This window comes from Polyodon spathula, chromosome 36 (assembly GCF_017654505.1).
Source record: "Polyodon spathula isolate WHYD16114869_AA chromosome 36, ASM1765450v1, whole genome shotgun sequence".
In the NCBI taxonomy this organism is placed as follows: domain Eukaryota; kingdom Metazoa; phylum Chordata; class Actinopteri; order Acipenseriformes; family Polyodontidae; genus Polyodon; species Polyodon spathula.
The window spans coordinates 1,395,344-1,422,455 of NC_054569.1; the positions used below are offsets into that span (position 1 = coordinate 1,395,344).

Below are 27,112 nucleotides of genomic sequence, written 5' to 3' on the forward strand. Positions count from 1 at the left end.
CAAAAATACAAACTCCCACAGCTTTAAAGAAGGGCCCTAGCCCCCTCCAGTGGCCAAGCTCTGAGATTGCAAGGAGATTGATCTTTCAGGCAGTGTGGTAGACATCATAAAAAACACACCCTCCCTGTCACGAACCAGGTTTTACTTGGTAAGTGCTTCAAATCAGATAATGTCTGTGAAATTACTTATTACTTAAAACTTTCCTGTTCCATGAATTGAATGGAAAATAGTACCGTGATGTTTGAAGATGTGACATCTACGAGTAACAAATTATCTATTGCAACTGCCACAAATAAGGTAAAAAGAAACAAAGCGCTCTTCACCACAACAGTGTGGGCAGTCCTGTTCATCAGTTTAGTCAACCCGCCACTGGTATTGTTCAGACCTCAAGATAAAGCAGCTAGGCAAAGGCTGGCATGCAGCTATCAGCACCAACTTTAGGCACTAAACCCACAAACTTGACTCATATGTGAAGCCCCTGTAAATCAAGGTCCTAGTGACCTCAGTACAGTAGGTCTATATTCAGAAATGCTAACCCTCTTGCCTAATGATAGATCCAATACCCAGGTTCATGTGTGTAGATGCTCCTGGGAGGATGGATATTAGTTACGCAAATCGCAATCTTCATTTGCGTCCGTTCTTACGGACTGACTGAAACTGAGTGTGGTAGCAGTAAAAGTTACTGTGAGGAGGCTTTTAATTTTGTTAAAGCTTCAGCTGCCGAGCCCTGTGAGGGAAATGACAGAAAAGCTTTTGTAACTGACTTTTTTTTAAATATAAATATATTTTTGAGAGCAGAAAAAAACCCTTAATAGTAAAAAAAAAAAAAATTACTTCAACTGTTTAAAGACCAGGCTTTCTAAACAAAAAAGCAAGAAAGAATACAAATAAATATATAAAAATAAACGAGCAGCAGTTTTGCGGGCACCAGCGGTGAAAGAGTTACAGAGTTTGTACCCGGTGCTTTTCAGACAATATATATAATAGAGGAGTCTGCTGAGTTTGCACCCCAGCGTTTTATTTTTGCAGCCCCTGGTTGTTCAGCAATCAGCACTGCATACTCACAAACCCTGGAGCCTGCAGCTGAGTGCTCTGCCTGGCAGGGTGCTCAACACTCCAGCCTGACTTGTACAATCCTCCCGGTGTGCAGGGACAGGACTGGAGGTGTCTCAGAGAGGAGTGAGGGGGCGGGGGGGGGGGGGGGGGGGGGGGATTCATATTACACCACATCACCCTGCCTCTTCACTCACTGCACTCAAGAAGAGGCTCATCAGCACTCAATCACTTCCCACAGAGTAATATTATTATAAGCGGAGTTTTGCATAATTATACATTTTGTAGATTTTTTTTTTTAAATGAATTACGATGAACAGTGGAACTGAATGAACTTTCCAGGATCACCACTCGCTTTACTACCTTCTAGACCCCCCCCCCCCCCCCCCTCCCCTTTATACCAGCTACATTCCCTCCGACGGGAAGAAATTATCGCGGTTTGCATAACGAGGTCTGCTTTAAACAGGAGCTGTGCTTAACATTGTCACAGCTAGAGTACCTTCGGTGTCTTTTCAGTTTGCATGTCTCATGCTGTCTATTCAATTGTTGTTTGCAGTCACTGTGACTGGTTTCTGTGTTCTACAGTTCCAGCATCATTGTCATCTGTACATAGAACTAGGCTGGCTTTCCCTTAGGAAACGTAGGCTTCTTCCAGGATATTTGTTTATTTTCAAGGTTTTTAAAGACTGGGTGCTCCCTTGTAAATGAGGCCTAGGTCTCAGTGGGTAAATCGCCTGATTAAGGAAATAAAATACATATTGAGTTATTATAATGAATCCTTCAGTCTTCTTTTCCCCAGCTTTGAACATTCTTTCATCTTCATTTCATTTTGTTCCAGTTGCTGAGACATGGCCAATCAGCTGTGGGTTACAACAGTATAGAAACAACCCTCCCCAACACCCACATGGTCATGAAGCACCCCGCCAATGGACATGAATACAAGCTAGTCACACCCCTTCACCCATCCAGCGCCCTGGCTTTTGATATTTAATACGTTCCTGTTTTTTTGCAAGCTCCCATCGTGTGGAACCATTTCATAAACAGACATTGACTAAGCATGGCCATGAAGAAAAGACAGCAGCGTAGGACTGCTGTTTTTTTTGTTTGTTTGTTTTTTTTCTTCAAAGGACACTCAGGACTCTCATCCAGTGTTGAAATGTCTGTTCTAGCCTCTGCTAGTTTACACAGATTCAAAAGATGCTGTTTGTCTCACAGGCATAGCATATCGTACGAGCGGCCTCGTCTCTGCTCTTTAGTTTTAATGAAATATATGAGCAAGTTCATTTTCTTCTCATTTTCACAGACCGAAGCTTCCTCATCAACCTTGTATCCCACGCAATTAAAATGGATTTATGTTAATTCTGATGTAAAAACATGTAAAAGGAATTCGAGGTTACGATGCAAATTGCAGTTCGGTGTGTTGATTGCGGAGCTCTGAACCTGCCCTCATTATTATTCATTAATCACCACCGTCATTGTCATCTTGGAAGGACAGAGGGACACACTTCTCAATGCACAACGTTAAAACAATGCTGTTTTACATAAACCTGCACACTTCAGAATGAACCTCTGCTTATGGGCATAGTCTCGCTCCTTAAGTGTACCTGCAGAACGCTCTTTGCCTTATAGCTAGCTGAGGAATCTTCCTTACCTGAAATACCTTGAGTGACACCATGTGGAGTCAGACCATGCACTCACATCCACTGTAGGCAAATCGATTGGTGAAAACTCTCCCAGCCTTTTGAAACACAGCCTTGATTTTGACTTCGGGTCACTAGTTAAAAACTTTAAACGCAGATTTGATCTGACTTTCTCTACCCCCACCACCACCACCACCCACATTCAGAGGAAGAAAACTTGACGTTTGTTGTTTCCCGAACAGACTTGTACGCATTGCGCGACTGGTTCAAGTCCTGCTCTCTCGAACCCGTTTTCCCGTGTTGCATTGTGAACTCTCATGAAGCTGCATGGCTTTTTTTCCCATTGTCAGTTCTAAGGCTTCTTTACTCAGAACACAAGTATGTTGATATTGATTGATCAGTTTTGCAGTTGAATGTCGCAGATCTATAAAGAGGTGCACAGGGTTTTAGGTAGATACTTATTACCGGTAGTAGTAGTAGTAGTTAAAACACTGGTTATAATAATTATTATTTAGTAGCAGTAGAAGTCTTAGTATTAGTAATGTTGAAAAGTAATAAAGAATAAGTTCTAACTTTAGCCTCAGCGCCTTTCTAATCTGCAATGCAAGAGCGACCCCTTGTGGTAAAATTGAAACTTGCACTTTAGGTTGTGGGTCTTTTCACATTACAAAGCCATTGAGCCTTACCAGTTCACTAAAAGCAGTGAGATTCAAGACTGTCACTGCATAAGTCAGAGCTTGACCGTGGCAGATAAATGGTTAGGGAGTATATGTGACGTGCACATACATGGTGGTTTACTGTATACCTATAATGTACAGCCTCATAATCATACCTATAATGCACAGCCTCATAATCATACCTATAATGTACAGTCTGATAATCATACCTATAATGCACAGCCTCATAATCATACCTATAATGTACAGTCTGATAATCATACCTATAAGCCTCATAATCATACCTATAATGTACAGCCTCATAATCATACCTATAATGTACAGCCTCATAATCATACCTATAATGTACAGCCTCATAATCATACCTATAATGTACAGCCTCATAATCATACCTATAATGCCTCATAATCATACCTATAATGTACAGCCTCATAATCATACCTATAATGTACAGCCTCATAGTCATACCTATAATGTACAGTCTGATAATCATACCTATAATGTACAGCCTCATACCAACCATGTGTGATGAACCCTATCCTTCCCCTTATAAAAGTGTTTTAAGTTTTCCCATGCTCTTCCCATGATAATCCTAGGAATCTATCCTAGTTTTCCCTGGTTTGTCATGATTATTACTGTAATATGCTTTACCACACCTCGGTATTCTTTACAATGCTTGCCTACGTTTCACCATGCTTGCACTGTGCGTTATTACACATTGCCGTGCTGTTGCTTGTATAAGGGTCTCTGCTGGCTGTAGGGGCTGCAGCACAGCTTTCTGGGAGGAGCTGCACCCAGCCAGCGATTTGTCTGCTCTCAGCCTGCCTGTGCTGCAGAGAGGCTGTCGCAAAGAGCTGTTAAGAAGAAACTAATAGCTGACTGGAAGAAGCTGGACTAACAGGCATTGTCAGATTATAATCAGATGTTATGCCTGCAAGCCTTCCTGTTTGTTTGTTTGCTTCTGAGATCCTCTCTCACTCATAATTGTTACTGATATTGATTCTTGCTGCTGTTAATATTTTACTAAGCAAAGGAAATGACATCATCTGCATGATGTAATGTCACTACTTTCTGCAGATATTTGTAAATGTGCAACCACCTTTCCTTTCCCTTTAACAGAACCCATGCTGTTTGTAACAATAAAGGCTTGTTTGTATTTACACGTGTAAGCACCTGATAGAGTATTTGGACAGATTTGTGCATGCACATTTGTATTCTACAAACTCCCATTGCTGTACATAGGGCACCTGGCCCCAGGTGGGCTCCTAGTATCTGCTGTACAGTGTGTCGGCAGGAGAGATCACTCGATTCAAACTGAAAATAAAGTCTGGAAAACTGAACATATTGATCAAAAATAAGAAGGGGCGTGCCAAAAAGCAGACAAGCTTATATATATATATATATATATATATATATATATATATATATATATATATATATATATATATATATATATATATATATATATGCGTCACCCTTTAGAATGAACACATTTTGCTTCATAAAGTGAAATGAAACTTGGTAAATGATATTACTTTAGCATTTTGATTTACATACCTCTTTGTAGCTTTCCATATACTTAATGAAAAACTGACAAATTGAAAAATGTGACATTTAAAATACCGTACTACTAGCATGGCTTCCGGTAGAGTTTTACAAAATATCATTCTGTAGTTTCTTTGATTACATAATGTTAATAAAACATCTAAATTACGTTCTATGTTTTTTTTTTTTTTTTTGTTTTGTTTTTGTTTTTTAAATGATATCTCAGTCCTAAAATTTTAGGTGATGCAAAGCTTGTGACCAGTGCTGTAGATATGATACTCTGCTGACTTGCTAGGAAGCCTGTCTGTGGCCTGGTAGACACTGGGGCTATTTCTTTCCTTCTGGTGTTAAAAGACATGTTTTATTATTGTGTTGCTGGAGCTTGTACAGCAGCAACCCTAAGTGCAATGTGTCTGATTTTGAGTCATCCGGTTCCTTACTAATTAGGGTGCACTGGAACTAACATCAAGTGGGGTACTGTCGGCAAAGTGACGTTATCCATTGCTCATTTTTAAAGATACCATCTTACAGCAGCCTTAGCACACAGGAGGTCTTTAGGGGCAGGTTCTGTACTGTACAGGGTGGTCGGTGATATTGGGTTATGGGATGCAGAACATCTGTGCACAAGGACATAATGTCACATACAAACGTTTACGCCCTAAGTGTGGCGATGAAACCCATACACAGCTGCTTAATGAGAAAGGCTCAGCAAATTCTGGAAAAAACAGGCACAGGAATTATTTAATATTTGGACTAGTAATTATGAAAAAATGTCAGCACTTAAATAAAGACAGTCGTCATCTTTTCAAACAGGGCGCAGCAGAATAGCATGCCATTCTCTGCATAAACTAGCACGTCGCTGTCAGCAGGGCTCTGACTCCTGCTGTGCAGGTGATAAACAGGCTGGATCAGCCCTGTCTGCTATAGATTTTCTGGTCACTGCAGTGGTACAGCTCCTGGGACTGCAGTTATTGAAATTATTATTTTTTTTCTTTGGAGGGCGGTGCCTCAATCAGCATCTCGACTTCTGCTGCAACAATAAAAACTGCCAGCCAGCGCTCCTCCTGCTCATTTGAGACACTGGCCCTGCAGAGCGAGAAGGAGGCAGCACACTGATCCACAGATACAGCAGTGCAGAGGTAAGGAGTGCAGCGAGGGGAGCGTTGCAGAGGCACGGGTAACAGGCACAGCATGCAAATGATACAACAACGTATTGCTGTGTGTAGGAGAGTGGGCTTGAAGCTCAGTTACAGGGGGAATCAATGGAAGGAAACAGAGTATCGTGAAAATGCAGTTCAATAGACAGCAGTAAATCAGATCCCCTGCCTGTTAAATTAAAATGAGGAAAGATGTCTTCTTCTTCTTCTTCTAAAGACACAGGCAGTTCGTTGACATGAGTAAACGGTCTTAGTGTAAAAAAGAAAATGATTCAGGGACTCTGCAGCTGAAAGAGTGAGGGTGGGAAGAGGGGTGCACGTCTTTATTTGTACAGAGTGAGATCAGATTGCAGTGTAGCACTGTGACTGCAGTGTGGGATGCAGCTGGTAATCTGAGATTAAAACGGATTCGGTTGGTTGCTGCAGTTCATTTGCTTGTTATTTGGTCTTTTTTGTGATGGCATGTCCAGGCTGTAATTTCTCTTTAATGAATGAGAACTGGGGACCCAAAAGAAAAACAAGGCAGGGGTAACAGGGAGGGCTATCGACTGAATGAATGGATTGCAAAATAGAAAAAGAACGTGTTTACTGCTGCTGTACTGCCTTCTGCATTCTGCGACATGCTGGTGCACCCACAGGCTTCCCAGATGGTGCAACGAGCGCTGTGTTCTGGAAAAGCATGCCTTATCCTCTTCGGATCTGTGAGATCAGGCCAGTAAAGGATTAGGAAAAGCTTCCCGCTACAAATTCAAAGGAACTGTAGGAAATGCATAACGAAAAAATAAATATAATCTGTAAAATAACTGGCAGCACCCTACCTCACATCACCGACCTCCCCCCCTTACCCACCCATCCCTCCCTCCCTTATCCTATCCCTCCGAAGATAATAATAATAATCTTTATATAGCGCCTTTCATAGTGGACCACCATCACAAAGTGCTTTACAAGATACGTGACTAGGGTGTGTGAACTATGCATCAGCTGCAGTCACTTATAAGAACGTCTCACACAAAAGACAGAGCACAAGGAGGTTAAGTGACTTGCTCACAGTGAGTCAGTGGCTGAGCTGGGATTTGAACCGGGTACCTCCTGGTTACAAGCCCATTCGATGCTGTAGACTGAGCTCTTGCTTCTGCAGAAATCCCTGCCAAAAGGTTTTGTAATATTGCAGTGCAGAGTTTGGTGGAGAAGGAAGGGGGAGAGCACAGTATGAGAGGCAGTATCACATATGCAGCAATGTTATATTTAGATTGGGTCTTATTAAGTCAAGGAAAGAGGGTGGCAGAGAATTGGCTCTTGCTGGATTCTCCATCAAAGATGTATCTGTTTATTACCAGCAAGCCTTTTGACATCTGGAGTATGTTAAGATGCATTTGTGAAAGAATTTGGTACTGGTTCCATATTCGTCAGGCTCAACATAAAATAACAAAAACAGGATCCACCTTGTATAATTTGTCTTTTGAAAGTGCTGAATTAGATATGTGTTGTAAAACATTTTCTACAGATATATAGACTTCTAACATTTTGCATACCAGTACATCAGAATATATATATAGAATAGTAAAGGGGGTCTTTGTTTGTGACAGTGGCTCATTATCATTCATGTAACATTCATAGAAGAACCGTGACAACAGTCCATCACATTGTCTGGTTTCAAGCAACACACTGGTGTTGTATTACATGGCTTTTAACTAAGCCACAAAAAAACCCAAACTCCCCATCCCCAGTCGTTCTGCTTGTCTTCATGTGCATTGGGTTCTGGATAACTTTGTGCTTCATTGCAGCGTCTCTCAGAAGAAACCGCAGAACATACCCAGCACGATGAACTCTTTACTCACACTGGCTGCATTGCTGGCTGGTGAGTCCAATGAAACTGTGCAAGGAGTCGTGCTTCATATATATGTAGTGACTGTCTCTCTCTCTCTCTCCCCCTCTCTCTCTCTCTCTCTCTCTCTCTCTCTCTCTCTCTCTCTCTCATATCGTATGTTGCTCTCTGTTACACCGAGTCTATCTCCTTTCTAAATTGTTGAGTAAAAAGGTCATATTGAGCCCCTAGTGAGAAAAAGAGAAGACAATCTAATACCATAAGAGACAGGGCCCGCTGTACAGATTAACTTATTGTCCTGACTAAATGACTCTTCTTTTTCCTGCAATGCGCTGCATCAAAGACATAGCAAGCCTTTTTAAAAGTCTGCCCTTGCTCATTAATGCATAGTATAACTCTTTTATAATGCATTGGACAGCACTGAATTCTCCCTCCATCGTGTTTCAGTGCTGCCTGCCATCTACAGCCAGATCATTGCATGCAAGACGGAGGACAATAAGCTGAGGATTGACTGCACATACGACGCTCTAACAATGTCGCCCGTCAACTACGAGTTCTCCTTTTCCAAAATGGGCAGGGAAACCATCATCATCACAAACATGACCTCGCAGTACGACCCCAAGAACAAGTTCAGCGCCTCCGTGAAGCACATGCCTCCGAACAGCTACCGCATGGAGATGGCCAACTTCCAACTGAATGAGTCCACCACCTTCGCCTGCAAAGCCAAGAACACCAACAACCTGAACATCTTGGTGGAAAAGGGTGAGGCTGCTGCGTGTTACGTATTAACTAGGATACACTCACACAGGCTGTTCACACCTCACACGCCTCTTCTCAGAGGAACTCTCAAGAAGCAGGTGTTGTTCTTGTTCACCAATTTGTTGCATTGTTGCATATTGTTTAATATGCCATATAGAAGAGACTTGCGAAGTCCAGAGAGCTAGTGTTAATCTAATAAACTCAATCAGCTCTGCTAGAGACAACTGTTGCATCCTGGTACCGTTGCATTAACTACTATGTAAATAGAGAGTAATAAGACACACTTCATGTAATGTGTTACTGGATCTTCAATATAAGATAAAAGGGGCCAATGATGATATTGCTAGAGCAAAACAAAACAAATGAAAAAATGCATCTCTCTTTTTCATCCCTCTCCCTCTCTCCTCTCTCATCTCTCTGCCTCTCTCCTCTCCCTTTCTCCTCTGTCATCTCTCTCCCTCTCTCCTCTATCATCTCTCTCTCTCCTCTCTCCTCTCTCCTCTTTCATTTCTGCCTCTTTCCCTCTGTCCTCTCTCATCTTTCTCCCACTCTCCTGTCTCATCTCTCTGCCTCTCTCCATCTGTCATCTCTCCCTCTTTCCTCTCTCATCTTTATCCCTCTCTCCTCTCTTCCTCTCTTCCCTATCCATCTCGTCTCTCCCTCTCGTCTCCAGGAAAGCTGCCGACGTGCTCTGCATACAGCCTGCTCCTCCACAGCTCCCCCTGGCTGCTATTGGCTCTCCTCTCCCTGCAGCTGCTGCAGTGGGGGGGCCCGGCTTTCATCTGAGTAGCAAACATGGAATCAACAGAAAAGAAAACACCTTCCATGAAACAAACAAGCAAACTAAGGGAACATGCATGACAGCATTTCCACTGTGGGGTCCATGGTCCTTTTTTTCTCTGTGTCTCTTTTTTCATGTTAATTAATTAATCAATTGTGAAGGAATGGCTACGCTGATGTCCCAGTCTGTCAAGGAAAATAGTTAATACTTCTAATGCTAATACTACTTTTTTTTATATATATATATATATATATATATATATATATATATATATATATATATATATATATATATATATATATATATATATATATATATATATATATATATATATTTTACCTATAATTATGCAGAGGGTGAAGAAAAGACACTCATATCTTCCACTTTCAGATACATCTGTAAAATACCTATAATGGCACTCTAATAAGAGAGGAAGGAGAGAGACATGTGGCTTTGTTAGAAGGAGCAGACAGCTTGAGGTGAGGTACAGGACACACAAGCTATGTTAACTTGAAAAATAGACATCTCAGGTGAATAAAGGGCATGTTTCGCGTGAAGCAAGGCTCTTCAATGGATTAAAACAATTACCTATTAAAAATAGAGTTTTAATTCGAGGCTTAAACATGTGACACTCTGATACAAGGAGGTTTAGGAAAAAAAAAACGAGGTTTAGTGGCTGGTATCACAGGCCGACAGTTAGGTCGTGCTGGACCTTTGCAAGCTAGGCAGAACCTGCAGGTCTGTGAATCCTGTTACATACATCCCTGTACTGCTACAGAAGGGTACATAGAGTTAACACAGAGGAACTAAGGACATTTCTGAAGGACACTAATCAATTTAAAAAGAATATCATTATAACTAGGAGAGCACGAATGTGGTCCTTCATCAGCGCTCTTCGAGCAATTATGGAGGTAAAGGAACAGGAATTAAATATGACCTCAAGTTCAGAGCCTGATGCGTTTCAGAAAAGTGTGTCCAGTCAATAACCTAACAGTTAGAGGCCAGGGTTTCACTGAGCAAAGGGCTTGCATTCACAGCCATTCGAAGCAACAGCCTCACGTTTGAAAAAGATTACATTCCTGTCTAGAACGTTTCTTCTGCATAAAGAGCACCCTCTTTTCCTTGACAGACCTCAATATGCTTAAGCTGCACGGAACAAATGCTACTTCAAGGGGTTTAATGCTCAGGTATATTTCTGTGTATTTACAAAACATTATTTCTTATACACCTCTTGTAATTCAGTCATCATCTACTACTACTACTAATAATAATAATAATAATAATAATAATAATAATAATAATAATAATAATAATAATACTATTGTGTTTGCAGAAGCTTACAATTGAGTAATATTGTGAAACATCTTTAATAAAGCGATCGTTTAAATGTTTGCATATTTTTTTATCTGTTTATTCTTTTTCGTCCTTCACGCACAGGGAAATAGACTTTCAGTTTTCAAGCGAATATGATTGTTTTTGAGTGTTTAGGATTGATGCACCTGCATTGTTTTTAATGCCATGGTCGATCCATTTAAAATATGGACTGGGTATTTAACAACAAAGTTTCACCAGTTTACCCAGTAAATGCTACTTTCACGTTTTTTTTGGAGCATTTTTAATTGGCATCTATCTGTTATTTTATATTTACCCTTAACTGTATTACTGTGATAAATTTGTCAAATTCTGTTCACAGCTAAAGTTAAGTCTAAATGTAGTGTATCGAATTATATAAATACAGCACAATGAATGTGGTATTTAGTGGGTCGGTCAGTCGACCCATCAACACGATACAGCGCCTCTGGGTTTATTTTCCATGTATTCCTTATTCTCAAGAATGAAACCAATAGAAACACTTCAGTGTAAGCACCAGACTCCAGAGCAGAAATGAAATCGAAAGTGAAACTTTCACACACAAGAAAGAAAGAAAAAACGACCACACACAAGCAAGACACGACCCGAGTCGCTCCTGGTTCCAGAATTGGGTTTTTAAAAAACTGAAGGCACTGGTAAACCGAAAAGCTTTTTTTTTTTTCTTTTCTTTTCTTTTCTGTTTTAACAAAATAACAATGGAATCATGTATTACAGTCAAACGAGTAATTGTTACATTTACCATGGTTTTGTTTCCCAAATTAGTTACACGTTCCTTAACGTTATCTATTTTTTTTGTATTCGTAATTTATCGATTTTCATATCATATTTAGTTTTTAAAGTACATTATTAGTAAAGTATGTTTGAAATGCAGATCGATAAAGACATCTCCAGCAAAAGTCGAGTTACAACACCCTTTGAACAGAACAGTTCCCCACAGAAAAACACAGCAAAGTATAAAAGCACAGCGAAATAATGGTAAAGCATAGGTAAGCATTATAAAGCACAGAGAGATAGGGTAAAGCATAGGTAAGCATTATAAAACACAGAGAGATAGGGTAAAGCATAGGTAAGCATTATAAAACACAGAGAGATAGGGTAAAGCATAGGTAAGCATTATAAAACACAGAGAGATAGGGTAAAGCATAGGTAAGCATTATAAAACACAGAGAGATAGGGTAAAGCATAGGTAAGCATTATAAAACACAGAGAGATAGGGTAAAGCATAGGTAAGCATTATAAAACACAGAGAGATAGGGTAAAGCATAGGTAAGCATTATAAAACACAGAGAGATAGGGTAAAGCATATTTTTAAAGAAAACACAAAACCACGGTGGTAAAAGCAAAGTATAAACATAGGAAAAGCGCTAAAATGCCGTTGTAAACTTTTAAAGGGTTCATAGTTCACACATCCTGGTCTCTGTAAGCCACCTTGGATAAAGGCGTCTAATAATAATAATAATAATAATAATAATAATAATAATAATAATAATAATATTGGTGAATTGTTTTACAGTAGTACTGAATAGCAGAGTTATAGGAAAACAAGTTATAAAAACCTAATGTGTTTGATAAAATGAGCATTTTTGTTTTTAAGAAAGTATTGAAATGAAAACGAAACAGATGTCACTCTTCAGCTGAAGTTTTTGGGCTGGTGTTGTAATAATGTTATAATTTAAACTGTTTGTTTATTTTATTTCTATTTTTTTATCTTAATAATACTTTGTATTAAAAAAAAAAGTTTTTTTTTGTAAATGTACTCTAAATTCCTTTAAATTGGATTGCATTTGTATTATTAAATATTTGAACATAAATGTAATCCATACAGAGGTGCAATATTTAATATAACAACCATTTGAAACTGGCAAGACAGAGACACCTTTTACTAGACGTTTAATTAAAATAGTAACAAACATTGCTTTTAAATTTACAAACCAATAAATAGACAAATAAATGTATGATTAACTTTGTCTTCTCCTAGAGGCTTGCCAGCATGTCTATCCAGTTCTGTGGCTGGGAAGCCTGCCTCGATGGCCGGAAGCACTTAAAACCAGGGCAGCAACCTGAGAGAGGCCACGGATACACCATGTACCACGGGACCCACAAGGACAGCGCCCGAACCATCATCACTTCAGGGTTCAGGCCGTCGGCAGGGGGCACTCTGGGGCAGGGCGTGTACTGCAGCCGCGCCATCCAGAAGGCGATGGGCTACCCTGGGAACTGCAGCCCTAATGACAGGGTGGTCCTGCTGCTGAAAGTCAGGGTGGGGAAGGTCAAAAAGATTGACGCGCAGAACTGGAACCTGGCGACCACCTGGCATCAGAGCGGCTACGACACTGCGTGGATACCCCCAGCCGGGGGCCTCGAAGAGGATTGCGTCTGGGACCCCAGCAGGCTCACCGTGGTGGGCATCGCGCACTGCACGGACCCGGTCACCAAGAGCGACCTGGAGAAGCTGATTAAGCAACACTCCAAGATCCAGGCGCGGGCAGACAAGGGGACCCAGGGTAACTGCAAGGTGTGTGGGAAGGACGGAGGGGCGAGCCATTCCGTCAGCAAGTGCTGGGGGTGTGCCAAGAGGATCTGCCCCTTCATGGTGAAGCACGTCTGCAAGAAACAAGACCGAGAGTCTGTGCCCTAACTATCGTCTGCCATTGGGGAAATCTTATGAAGGTGTTAGAATTGAAGAGAAGGTGGAGCTTAAGCATTACTGTGGTCTGAACAGTAGACAAGACACTTGGGTAGTGCTTGAGCTCCTGGACATTATAGCAATCATGCCAGCCTTTGTCCTTACTGATTAATCACTGGTCCGTGTAAGCGTTCCAGGAGGGTGTTTAACAAGCCTAGGAATGAAATGCCAACTGCATCTGGATGTTAATAATTTAACGTCACTGCTGCAAGTCCAGTATTTATCCAGCAAGTGACACTACAGCATTTTCAAGATTAATAATGTAATAGCAGGTTTAAAAAGAAAAATCCTATTATTTGAGCACAGTGAAAGTAATCTTAAAGACCAATATGTATCATCTGTAATGTGCAGGGTCCTGGCACAGAGTCTGATGAAGTGAAATGCCGAGACCACTATGGATATGAGCTGCAGTTACTGAAAGTGACCTGAGTTTTGTTCCCAATACATTTTGGATTTCACATTTAAGCGAATTACTATGTTCCTGTTTGGTTCCCAGCGGAAAGGGTTGACCGTTACAATTTAAAACTCTTTTTAAAAAGCCTGACTTTATACAAATAACTTCAGAGTGGATAATGTTATTTACCGTATTGCTTCGAATTTAAGACAATTTTTTAACCTTTTTTTTGCTTCTCAAAAATAGCCTGCGTCTTAAATCCGATTTTGCAGTAGTGATGCGTGTATTAAAATCAGCATCAAAAGACAGCAACGTGACTGACTGCCGAGAAAAGACTTGCAAAGACATCGCTGCCTGAATACACTAGCAGAAACGCGACTTACTGCCGAGAAAAGACAAACCAAAACATTACTGCCTGATCTCGAATCGTCCATGACAAACAGGGAGTCATTTTCAAAGAAGCGTCATTAGCTTCCCGGGGAATTGAAAGAGAACCTTTTACAATTTCAGCGTTTCTAACAAAGTACTAGCTTGGACAGATTGGAAATGCTGATCAGACCTTATTTTTCGACATGCCAAGCAGTACCACAGTTCACAAACTGGGAGAAAAACAGGTGTGAGTAATCAGGACTGGAAATGAGAAGCAGCTCATAACTGTAATGCTCTGTGTGACAGCAGACTGTCTCAAACTGATTCCATACACATAATCGAGGCTGTATCTTTGTAAATACATAGTTATTTGAGGTTTTATTTTTTCCTCAAATTGAGGGTTGGAAATTTGGGCTGCGTCTTAAATGTGAAAGAATACGGTATATTCTTCGCAAGACTGCCTGTTTGACTCAGTACATTTCAGTTCAGGTAGTGTGCTGTATTGGGAGCATGGTTAGTGGTTAGACATTTCTAGTTACTTGGCTGTCCCTTTTCAAGTGTTCTCTACTGGAGCTTTTTGAATTACTGTTCACCTTTGCAATATGATTGATTAAAGTGCTGATGCCTATTGATTTATAGGCAGAAAGCATCACTGTTATAGAATATTAACTACTGTGCCATGATTGGAATGGGGTACTTTGTAACAGTAAATGATACATTTCTGCGTAAAATGTAGTTTCTAACCAAAGACACTAAAGTTCAGATAACCACTATTGTACTTGAAATAAGTTTATTAAAATAAAATAAATAAATAAACTGTGAGACTTGTTTTATTGTAGCAGACTTTTCTGATCTGTAGTTTTTGTGTATTTATTTATTTTTATTCCAAAATGTTGTGGCTGAAATCCTTTGAAATGTGTCACTTACAGAAGTGATGTCGTAGTTTACTTCAATTAAAAGTTTAGCTGTGTAATGCCCTATTTCTGAATGCCAGATTGACTCTGTTATTGAGTGAGCATTGCCCAGACTGGACCTTAACACCGCTGCTCTATACTCTGTTAACCCAGCTTGGGTTTGCCCCCCAGAGTGGTTTGCTCATCCATTTATTAATGTCACTACACACAATATGAGGCCCGTGAAACAAACAGGTTTAGAAATCTGGGGGCAACAGGTTTTACATCCACTACTTTTTAGATCCTTAAAATAACCAGCTTTGTGGATTTGACATGACCGATAAGAACGAACAAATCTTTTTAATTCAAAGTTAATAAAAAAATTAAAAAAAAACTTTAAATAAAATGTCTGTTGTTATGTGATGGTTTGGGGAACTTAATTGGGTGTGTTCTTCCTTCCTGAAAACAATCATTTAGATCTGATTAAAAAGCTTTGCGACTCTAGCACTGAGTGTAAACAGCACAGTTGATTTAAACAAAGAAGTTGAACATTTATTTGGAACAATTTGGAACTCAAAATTCCTTCCAGTGGTGATGGGGTAGTGTTCAAATATAAAGAGAACCCACATCTTGGGTGGCATGCTTTTTTCTACATGGTTATGCTGTTGTATAGCCAGATAACACAAGAACAAATACACATGAGGAGAAGACAACGGTGTTACTAAGCCACGTCTCTTTGAAAGGATGTCCCGTCCCAACCCGTCTGTTCTTCCTCGTTTATATATCCGGATATAAGTTTGTCAACTGGATTAAAACGTATTTTACTAAGATTTTAGGTGGAGATCTTGAGAGCAGGAAGGTTCTTATATCACCGAGAAGCCAACAGGAAATGAACATCTGGTCTGAAATCAAAGCGGACTGCAAGTTGCTGAAACCATATCAGTGACATCATCAGACACCTTTAATCTCAATAGATATACCAGCAGATACATCCCTTAGATCAGGGGTGTCCAACTACTTAATTCTCAATGACTTAATCAAAGCGATTATTTTCTTAATTGGTCAACACTAACATGTTTTCCAGGTCTTTAGCTATGATGATTTCAAGATACCCAGAAAGCCTGCAGGATTGCTGCTCTCCAGGACCAGGGCTGTCCAGAAAGCCTGCAGGATTGTGGCTCTCCAGGACCAGGGCTGTCCAGAAAGCCTGCAGGATTGTGGCTCTCCAGGACCACAGTCTCAAAGGTTATGCAAGCAGGAGGCATAGTTTCTGGGAACTTCAACTTCATAATGCAGATAGCACCCCCCCTGTGGTTGTTTTTTTTTTTTTTTTTTTTTTTTTTTTTTTTTTTGTGGATGCAGAAAAAACATGTTAATAAAATACAACAGGTAAGGAAATAAAGATGGACTATGATTTTTAAACCAAACCAAAAAAAAAACTCGGAAGGAAGGAAAGAAAGAAAGAAAGATCTGTAAGTGCAGTATTTATGGTTTGCATCACTTCACGTTTATTACTTGCTCCCAGAAGAATAAACCCACAATACTCTTTGGTATTAACAAAATCTTTAATCATTTTTGTTTGAGACTCAACAGTTACAGTTTGAAATAGTGGAGACCATTCCCATTTACTTTACATTGAAATCTGGATTATTAAACCTAAACACTGTAGCCGAATCTAGGGTACTGAGCTGACCCTTGATTTTTAGGTTTGATGACCTCAACCACTGTGATCCTGTCAGGGTCCCAGATGCAATCTTCCTCCAGCCCGCTCGCTACCATCCTGCAGTTCGGTGGGACCCAGGCAGAGTCATAGCCGTGGGCGTGCCAGGACTTCTGCATGCGGTGCCCCTGCCTGTCTATCTTCTTAACCCTGCCGACATTGACCCTCAGTTTCAGCACTCTCTTGTCTTTATCTGGATAGTTGAGTGGGTACCTGCTGGCCTTGTTAAAGTCGCGGCTGACATAAACCCCCCGCCCCAGCATGCCGTCATCTGACTGTGTGAATCCATATCTCTTGATGGATTCAGCATCCTCCTTCGTGGTTCCGTGGTACATGGTGTAGAGCTTCCCCTCTAGCGGTTGTGCGTAACTCTCAAGGCACGGGGCTTCGTAGGGGTAGGAGTCGTTTTCTTCGGCCCACATGCTTACAACAGTGATGGCTTGAAACCTGGCAGTGAAGTGAATCCGGGAGAAGGATATGCATTTACTGTAGTGTATTTACATAGTGGAGGAGCTCAGTGTTGATCGGACTGATTGAGTTCAGAGTGTGTTAACAATGCAGACATGTATACAGGTCTAGGAAAGCTAAAAACTACTAAAACACACACATTGGACAGGTGTTTCAGCATAAAATATAGAACATTTACTAACTGAGCATTTACTAAGTACAAACACAAGTAGCACCAAATGGCAGAGCCAGTTCCAGTGGCAGATCTGCCAATAAGATTTAATATTTAAGATCTTAAATAACTTCTAAAAAGTCTCATCATTTTACCACTGGTGTTCCTGTTCTCTCACTATTTTAAATGTACTGCATGTGTAAAGTCATCGATTAAATTAGACAATTGCTAACTTTCCTATTTTGACAATGTTCCAAGATGAATTTGAATCTGAATTTCATAAAAGGTGCTGTTTTATTGGTCAGCCATAATGGGTGGCATGCTTTCTCTTTATTGATATGCTGCTGTATAGCTGTGATAATAACACAGTAACAAATAAAATGCAAACACATGAGAAGATGACTGTTACTATACGAACGATTAAGAAAAAGAAAAAAAAAACATTTTAAGCAACATCTTCTTTGAAAGGATGTCCCGTCCCAACCCGTCCTCTCTTCTTCATTTATATATCCATATATAAGTGCATGGGGTAGGGTGTGATAAATGACAATTGTCTGGGTGGGATTATATATATAGTACATACAATGTATATGCGCAAATGTATCAGAACACCTCAAGATTTGTCATTTATATCCTTCATAATGTGTCTATTTTGACAATGTTCCAAGATGTTCAGTTCCAGCGGTTTGATTTCATTTGCACAGCAAATCAAAACTACAGAAGCGATGGGTTGTTCTAGTACATTAGCACACTACGGTACACATATATTTCTGTTTTAGTATAAGACATTGAAACTGTTTAATTACTTGTCCTGGTAGGCTTACTGTAAAGTTAGTTATTGCAGAAAGAATAAAGCATGAATAACCAAATCATGTTTGTCAAACAGCTCATTATAAACCAGTCCTGAAGAGCTACTGAACGCTAATTGATTAGTGATTATGATTTCATTCACACTTAATACATGTTCACAGTGAGTCTGTAAAATAAAGTGTAATCAAAGGAGATGAAGATGGGCTGAAAAAAAATGTGTATAATATATACATTGAGGAAAAAAAACTAAAAACATGAAGTCCAAGAATGAAAATAAACATGAAGTTAAAAAAAAACCTTCAATATCTCATTGAAATACACTCATGGCTGGTTTCACAGCCCTGGATTAGCACTAATCTTGAACTATCTAATGTTATTCTTGGTAAAGTAATCCAAGGTTAGTATCAATCAGGTTCTGTGAAACTATACATAAATGTAGCCAAGCAAGAGATTAGAAAGGGTTAAAAGTACCGTAACCAAAAATCAAAAATAAATAGAGTTTCGATTCCACTCCGAGTGAAACAAGATGGCTCTGCTTGTTAGGTGCAGTTCTAACAGGAAAAGATCTTTGTTCAGCAAAGAAAAGGTCTGTATAGTGTTGCTTTCAGAGTACAATTCTGAGTGGTTTTCATCCTGTTGTTTTGGGGGGCATTAAATAAGCCTTCTGATACTTTCTATAACAAGTTAAATAATGAGAACTTAAACAGACCTGTGATACTGTGTTCATTTAACTGATATTACAACATATTTAAAACAGCCTCATGTTAGACACCATAAGAACAAGAAAAACACAACACCACAGTCCCAGACAGCCCAATTATAAAACTCAGAGTGCTTACCTTGTGAAGTTCAAAGTGGCTGGTTGTTTAAATTTAAAAGATATTTCAGGTTTAATTTCTGTAGACCGTTATTCAGGGAAAGGACAATGCTATGTGAAGTTGACTGTGTGTGTGCCCAGTCCGCCCAGCTCAAGTTTCAGTGTCTCATTGCAGGTTCCTTCCTGCTGACTATTTTGTATTAGAAGCTGAGGTTTAATTTATAGAAGTAAAGTTCTAAGCTGCTAAACCTGCTAAGTAAAAGGGTGCACATCTTACCCTAAATACCAAAGACATAGAACCACCACAAACAAGGCTGTATGGGAATTCAAAATCTTTATTCATTTGCTTTTCTTTGTATTTATTTATTTTTTTCATAACAAATCAATTGTTAACTTCATTTACATGTAAAATATCAGTATCCATAAGCACCATAGACAAATTTGGGTGACTGAGGAGAACTCTCATTCTTCGGTTTTATCACCTCCATTACTTTGATCCTTTTGGGGTCCCAGATGCAATCTTCCTCCAGCCCGCTTGATACCATCCCGCAGTTCGGAGGGACCCAGGCAGAGTCGTAGCCGTGGGCGTGCCAGGTCTTCTGCATGGGGTGCCCCTGCCTGTCTATCTTCTTAACCCTGCCGACATTGACCCTCAGTTTCAGCACTCTCTTGTCTTTATCTGGACAGTCGAGTGGGTACCTGCTGGCCTTGTTAAAGTCTCGGCTGACATAAACCCCCCGACCCAGCATGCCCCTCTCGTCTGACTGTCTGAATCCGCATCTCTTGATGGATTCAGCAGCCTCCTTCGTGGTTCCATGGTACATGGTGTAGAGCTTCCCCTCTTGCGGTTCTGCATAACTCTGAAGGCAAGCTTCAACAAAATAGGGGGAATCTTCTTCAGCCCACATGCTCATCTTGCAGCTTAGGAGAGGGATGGCTTCAAACCTGGCAGTGGAATGATCTGTGAGAACAAGGTGGTATTTTATTGAGGTATATCATTCATGTTTAACAGCTCATTAATTGACTTTTCTCCACAGTGATTTGTACTGTACCATACTGAATGCTTAATAAATATTGTATGAGAACTGTGCTAAAGGTCATGTTAAAAACCTTTTCAAGTGCACCAAGATCCTTAATGTTTGAGCTGCTATTTATATATTTATTTGAAAAGTTGACAACTTTCTTTTCAGACAAAAGTACTGTAACCTTTTTTTTAAGAATCTAAAACTTTAAAAACTAGTTAAATGCACTGATCTTGGCATATTCTTTGTAATACCATTAATGAAAATGTAAACCATATTTAAATAGTTTGACCTAATTAAAAAAAAAAAAAAACACTCACACTAGAACTGAATAGCGTGCTTACCTTCTGAAGTTCAGAACAAAGGGTATCAGTTTAGCAGAAGGATGCTCTTTTAAAGCTATCGCAAAACTTTAAGTTTCGTTTCTAAATAAGTGAAACCTCCTTCGTATTCCATATCATATTACATAGTCAACAATCCACGCCCTATGATCTTTTGAGCATTATAACCTGGAATAATGATTAGCGCTCCAAATAAGTTTGTGGGTCATTGAGTAGTGTGCTTTCCCATTCAAACACTGTGTGGGTAAACTTTGTTGCGTAAAATACATTACCCTGAAGTGATGATAAATGCATTACATACTTTAATGCTGTTACGGGGTATGCATTAACTTACATTGTAACTGTAATGTTACTTTGAACTACTGAACAAAAAAGTTATCTTACAAGATAAAACAAAAACAACTGTTATTATTTGCTTTATTGACCACAAACACAATGGCTGTGAAGGAAATAAACACAAAAACAGGTGGATATATTTAATCCCAACACTGCAGATGAAGTATATACTTAACAAAAGCCCTGCTTGGACATAGTGTACATTTACAAAGAAACTTATATTCCTCATTGATCACCCGATATAGCAATATAAAGAATGCAGAACATTGTATTTACTGTATAGGGGTACCTTCCAAAAATTCAGTTGACAGATAAGTACGTTGCTATACGTATCTTTACCCATTACATTTAAAACAGAACGGAATGTGCATTTGGAACCGTGGAATTGCATTATGGGGGCTTCTTATTGACTCGCACTTTATATTTTTTCTTTACTATGCCTATCTCCAATCAGACAAAACTTCACACAGGATGAAAGTCGGCAACAAACTAATTATTTTGTCACTTTTTCAAGGCATATTTAGTTTGTAAAGGTGTATAAAGGTGTTTTGCAAACTGGAGTTGTCACAGCAAGGTTGTTTTTTTAGGACATTTTCTCAAATTTTGTCCGCACATTGATAGCAATAACTGCTCCACCACAACACACACACAAGCCTGCAGTTGATAATGTAGCAAAACGATTCTTCATTTCAGCTGAGGTTTTAAAACCAGGGCGTGCCACTACAGTACAAGCTTAATTTTTGTATAATCAGTTTATCTAGGGGCTGAGTAGTATGTTGTCCATCACCAGGAGTAAAGGTTATCCATTCTTCATCCTCTCTGCTTACACTTGCTTGTGTCTTTTGACTGCAGTAAATGCTTTTAGTTTTCTGTATTTGTATTTATTTTACACTTTTTTTCTAGCGAGTTTAAAATGCCCAATTGGGCCTGCATCATCCTCGGCTCTCCTAAAAGCATGCTGTTCACGGTGATGTTTTGTGTGTTTGTATATGACCATGTTGCTCTGCTTATTTCATGTCATCAAATGTGCATTGGCTAAGCAAGCCGATTTATTTATTTTCTCTTCCCTACGTCCTAATAGGACCATGTCCCCATATGTGTTAAGCCATTGCCCAACCCCAGTTAGGTCTGGGACAGGTAGATAGTATGTTCTGTAAGTCAACAACAGTTTAGTTAAGTTTTTGCTTTGAAATCAGCCTAGGTTGACCTTTTGTCTGCACCTCTACTTCTGCACCTGTGTTCTCTGTCAATCCCAAAGAGAAATGCCACACAGACACACAATGCTTGTTACAGTCTTTGTTTTATTTATTATATCCTACTAACAACAACTCTTTTCAGACAATACAACTGCTATAACGCCAAATTATTCCAATATAACAGAATGATTGAACAGCTGTTTCGAATGATGGACTGATTCTGAACTTGCCCGTCATCTGAATCACATTTGCAATTTGCATTGCATGCAGTGAATCTTCATCCACTGTAATTACGGTGTTAATTCACCCTTTTTATTAAGAGTTTCCAGGAACTGAAGTATTGCAGACTTATTTTCAGCAATAATATGTAAAACGAACACGAGAACGAAGACTATGAACATGAAAAAAAACACCTTGCAAACAATCTGACAGCAGCCTGTCCCCTATCTGTGGGTACTGGGAGGGTCCCAGGAGTAATCTGGCTGACAATGCATAACCTCTGTAACTGTGATCCTTTTGGGGTCCCAGATGCAGTCTTCCTCCAGCCTGCTTGGTACCATCCCGCAGTTCGGAGGGACCCAGGCAGAGTCGTAGCCGTGGTCGTGCCAGGTCTTCTACATGCGGTGCCCCTGCCTATCTTCTTAACCCTACCGACACTGACCCTCAGTTTCAGGACCCTCTTTTCTTCCTCTGGATAGTCGAGTGGGTACCTGCTTGTTAAAGTCTCGGCTGACATAAACCCCCCCCGACCCAGCATGCCGCCACCGTACTGTTTGAATCCATGCCTTTGGATTAGCCTGGCACGATCCAGTGATGTTCCATGATACATCACATAGGTCTTCCAATCTGACATCAGAAAAACCTATAAAGTCATCTTCCGCCCACATACTGAAGCGACTCTTTCAAACCCTGGAACTGTGGAGGAATGAAGCTGTGAAAAACGTTTTCAGTTAAACAAACAGCAAAGGCAATAAGACACAATTCAGATTTCAGAGACTGAACTATTGAAGAGTCCTATAAAGTTAGTTACTGCTTTCTCACCATTTATTTTTACTTTAAAGCTGCAAGTTGTAAATGGGAGCAAAACTGTACAGAAACATTATTTTTTTGCACTTCCTTACTCTTCCCCAAAAAAGTCACTAAATCTTGATTCAAAGCCCTCCTTCAGCATTCATGCATGTCACAGAAGCTTCAGATTTTAGGATGCTTATAGTGTCTTCTGCTTTGGCAAACTGGTGGGGTTTGCAAACTAGAAATAGCACAAATATCTTCATGTATTTAGATGTGTATGTTGTATCTGGCAAAGTCCTGAAAAATGTTCTTTGTTTTCATTGAAATTAATTGCTTGCTAAACTACAAATAGGTAGGGCATTCTTTGCAAATACTATTTTAAAATAAAAGTATAGCTAACTCACAAATCTAACAGAATTTTACAGCACTGGGAAATCACCCTGATTAAATTAACCACAGCTGGAATCCAGGGGAATCTCCCAGCACAGGTGGATCTAATCAATAGCAGAAGTTCTATTTGAATACCGTGGGAGACCAAGTTATTGCAATCTTAACATTAGTTTACCTCATCTGTATAACTTACTTCCTGAAGCTGAAATGATCTAGAAATCCTGGAAAGGTTCTGCCTTTATGAAGCGAGGATGTTTCTATTCTTCGCCTCAGGTAGAACTTGCAGCAGTGTATGTGTGTGTGTGTGTGTAAAGTCAGCTGCACCTGTGTACCTGTCTAACAGGAACTCAAGCAGCTGTCGTAATGGAACAGATTCAAAGTACTTTCAGTTTCGTTTCTTCTGCACAAAGTGCCTGTGCCATGAAGGGGTGTTTCGCTCTTCTGTTAGCTGCAATGCAAAGTAACTTTTCGTCTGGTAAATGTTTAGTTTAGAAGCGAGGTGGGAAAGCACATAACAAAACCTCCACGAACATCGGAGACCAAACTCTCTCAAACTAGATAAAGGCAAATCTTTAGACAGCAGATTGAAAACATTTAACAATATTTTTTATTTATTTTTTTTTTTTTTAAACTGGCCAACTTTCAACCCAAAAAGTCACCTTTAACACGTTACCTGAATTTCTTTCCACATTTTTTTTTTTAACGGATGTATAGAGAAAGTGCAATGCAAGTTATCAAACTTGGAAAACCTTTTTTATTTTTACAAACACAACCCCGTTTGCTGTTAATATAACAACATTTTAAGCTAGATTTTTGCATAAACGAAGACAAAAAAGTAATACCAGTCAGCATCTGGTAACTGAAGTATTATTTATAATATGACATGCTGCAGACCGGCTGGGGTAAGGCACAGATCTCCTGCTTTTGAACTACCACCTAGAACATCTCTCAGTGTGAGGCAAGAGAAACTCGTACCCTTTGGGTTTATACTGAAGTTCGAGATCGCTCATCCTAACGCAGCAGTATGTACGATGCATGTACTTCTCAGGCAGGATAACTTCTGTCACTGTGATCCTTTTGGGGTCCCAGATGCAGTCTTCCTCCAGCCCGCTTGGTACCATCCCGCAGTTCGGAGGGACCCAGGCAGAGTCGTAGCCGTGGTCGTGCCAGGTCTTCTGCATGGGGTGCCCCTGCCTGTCTATCTTCTTAACCCTGCCGACGTTGACGCGAAGCTTCAGGACTGCGTTTTTCCTCTCTGGGGTCCCATGTGGGTACCGGCTGGCTTTCTTGAAGTCTCGGCTGATGTAAACCCCTTGGCCTAGCATGCCGTCTGCCGATGGTCTGAATCCTTTCTTGATAATGGATAGAGCAGCCTTCCTTGTGGTCCCGTGGTACATCACGTAGGGGGTCTTGTGAACCGGGTTTCTGTTGCTCCTAAGCGAAGGATCATCCACTGATGAATGGCTTTCTGTCACTTCCTCGTTGCAGCTTTCACTGTCTTCCTCTGTGCTGCTTTGACTGTCTTCATCTGTGCAGCTTTCACTGTCTTCCTCTGTGCAGCTTTCACTGTCTTCCTCTGTGCAGCTTTGACGGTCTTCATCTGTGCAGCTTTCATTGTCCTCCTCTGTGCAGCTTTGACGGTCTTCATCTGTGCAGCTTTCACTGTCTTCCTCTGTGCAGCTTTCACTGTCTTCCTCTGTGCAGCTTTCATTGTCCTCCTCTGTGCAGCTTTGACGGTCTTCATCTGTGCAGCTTTCACTGTCTTCCTCTGTGCAGCTTTCACTGTCTTCCTCTGTGCAGCTTTGATGGTCTTCATCTGTGCAGCTTTCACTGTCTTCCTCTGTGCAGCTTTGACGGTCTTCATCTGTGCAGCTTTCATTGTCTTCCTCTGTGCAGCTTTCATTGTCTTCCTCTGTGCAGCTTTCATTGTCTTCCTCTGTGCAGCTTTCATGGTCTTCCTCTGTGCAGCTTTCAGTGCCTTTCCCAGATGAGCTTTGATTTTCTTCCTCAGCACAGCATTCAGTTTCTACCCTGGTGCAGCTGTCATTCTCTTCCCCAGATGAGCCATCGTTTGATTCTTCAGCACAGCTCTCACTATCTTCCCCGGTGCAGCAGTCATTCTCTTCCCCGGTGCAGCTGTCATCAGAGAGCCATGACGAGTCTTCTTCCTCCCATCGACTCATTTTGAAGCCGAGTTCAAACTTTGTGGACGACCGTTGCTGAAAGAAGCACAGAATTCTTAGTATTAACAAGGAATCAAGTCAATTAAAACATGCCTGTATAACCCTTTTTGGATTGCAGCAGATTACAGTACAGACATATGAGAATAAAAGCGGCTGTCAGTTCAATATTATAGACAAGAGCAATGTTTGTTTTTGACCATCATCAGGATTCCAAACGCATATATCCTGTGTTATACAGGGCGCTGGTTTAAAAACAGGGATATTACTTGTCATATAATAGCTATACTCTTATAAGCGTTTCCAACAGTAAAAGCATAGTAAAGTGTAATAAGGCTTAGTGAAAGCATGGGTAAGCATAGTAAAGCACAGTGTGGTACAGTAAAGAATATTAATAAACATGGCAGACCTGGGTAAACTATGAGAAAGGCATAACCATGGGAAGCGCATGGGAGCATGTTGTGAAATACTAGAGGTACGACTGTGGTACTGTGTCATACAGGCATCATTTTATTTCTTTGTGTTGCTTACTGAGCTGGCGAATAGCTATTTAGCAAAAGGAAGGGCAGGTTCCCGGAATCGAGAATGCAAACTAACTGGACCGTCAACAAGGTTTTGAATAAAGCATACTCAACTAGGGACGAATGTAATAAACCGTTTGTACAAATCTCGGAAATGTTCTTGTACAGAACTGAACACGGTTGTATTATTATCATGAGTTTATTTAGCAGACACCTTTATCTAAGGTGACTAGGGTGTGTGAACTATACATCAGCTGCTGAGTCACAACAACATCTCACCCAAAAAACGAAGCACAAGGGGGTTAAGTGACTTGCTGAGGGTCACACAGCGAGTGAGCCGAGAAACTCCTGGTTACAAGCCCCTTTTTTTAACCATCAGACCACACAGCCTCCAATGAAGGGCACTGTAGGTGTCTTATTAAATAACAAATACAAATAAAATCTAATAACCAAGGTTTGACATTGCATAGCTCGGCCTATTAAATAACACAAACACTATTAATATTAGCATACAAAATCAATTAAAATCAATTTCACTCAAGAACAGTACATCAATCATTCCAAATGACTTAGCTGGTAAAAGCATGTCAGTATCTGTAATGTTCACCAGCACCTTACTATTTTGAATCATCTTTACAATCAAATGTGTATATCTGCATCTAACAATCTGCATAACTTTCTAACACATACATCGATTGAAAACAGTTACCGTATCCTTGTTTGTAAACGTGAAAGAAACCATCGTGTCGCTTTAAAGACTTTTGCTTTTCTTTTCTAACTACTTATGTTCTTGGTAAACATTTTCTTCTTCGTGTACATGAAAGAAACAGCTGTAGCGGCGGGGTGTCAGATTTTAGAAAGAAAGAACCAAAGCTTCACCAGATTTTTTTTTTTGCCAGTAAGAGAAAGCAGCAGCTATTTTAATAACCACGTGTAAAAAGGTAGTCGGCGTTTCGCCCTTCCGTTTTAATGTCGAAGGTTGTTTGTTGGGTGGTTTGC

The 27,112-nt window shown here is 40.2% G+C and overlaps 3 protein-coding genes across 3 annotated transcripts; 2 read left to right on the plus strand and 1 right to left on the minus strand.

The window, feature by feature from the left end:
- The first annotated feature begins 5,910 nt into the window (after positions 1 to 5,910).
- LOC121304085 (thy-1 membrane glycoprotein-like) lies at positions 5,911 to 10,828 on the plus strand. The gene is made up of 4 exons (XM_041235055.1): positions 5,911 to 6,054; positions 7,857 to 7,930; positions 8,345 to 8,659; positions 9,330 to 10,828. The coding sequence occupies exons 2-4, from the start codon at positions 7,894 to 7,896 to the stop codon at positions 9,440 to 9,442; spliced, it is 465 nt and encodes a 154-aa protein (XP_041090989.1). The 5' UTR covers positions 5,911 to 6,054; positions 7,857 to 7,893; the 3' UTR covers positions 9,443 to 10,828.
- Positions 10,829 to 10,929: 101 nt separating this feature from the next.
- Positions 10,930 to 13,668, plus strand: LOC121304084. The gene is made up of 2 exons (XM_041235054.1): positions 10,930 to 11,443; positions 12,787 to 13,668. The coding sequence occupies exon 2, from the start codon at positions 12,799 to 12,801 to the stop codon at positions 13,444 to 13,446; it is 648 nt and encodes a 215-aa protein (XP_041090988.1). The 5' UTR covers positions 10,930 to 11,443; positions 12,787 to 12,798; the 3' UTR covers positions 13,447 to 13,668.
- A 2,810-nt stretch (positions 13,669 to 16,478) lies between these two features.
- On the minus strand, positions 16,479 to 26,920 carry LOC121303952. The gene is made up of 6 exons (XM_041234853.1): positions 26,823 to 26,920; positions 24,346 to 25,631; positions 22,663 to 22,808; positions 19,577 to 20,077; positions 18,459 to 18,465; positions 16,479 to 17,239 (listed from the first exon to the last, which is right to left on the minus strand). Exons 1-6 carry the CDS (start codon positions 26,853 to 26,855, stop codon positions 16,807 to 16,809), a joined length of 2,406 nt encoding a protein of 801 aa, XP_041090787.1. The 5' UTR covers positions 26,856 to 26,920; the 3' UTR covers positions 16,479 to 16,806.
- Positions 26,921 to 27,112: the final 192 nt, after the last annotated feature.

Coding starts and splice junctions, on each gene's coding strand:
- LOC121304085 (XM_041235055.1), top strand. CDS start 7,894: ATGAACTCTTTACTCACACTGGCTGCATTGCTGGCTG. Junction 7,931..8,344: donor ACTGGCTGCATTGCTGGCTG/GTGAGTCCAATG, acceptor ATCGTGTTTCAG/TGCTGCCTGCCATCTACAGC. Junction 8,660..9,329: donor GAACATCTTGGTGGAAAAGG/GTGAGGCTGCTG, acceptor TCTCGTCTCCAG/GAAAGCTGCCGACGTGCTCT.
- LOC121303952 (XM_041234853.1), bottom strand. CDS start 26,855: ATGGTTTCTTTCACGTTTACAAACAAGGATACG. Junction 25,632..26,822: donor CGTTTACAAACAAGGATACG/GTAACTGTTTTC, acceptor TGCTTCTTTCAG/CAACGGTCGTCCACAAAGTT. Junction 22,809..24,345: donor ACTGAGAGATGTTCTAGGTG/GTAGTTCAAAAG, acceptor GGATCGTGCCAG/GCTAATCCAAAGGCATGGAT.
- LOC121304084 (XM_041235054.1), top strand. CDS start 12,799: ATGTCTATCCAGTTCTGTGGCTGGGAAGCCTGCCTCGATGGCCGGAAG.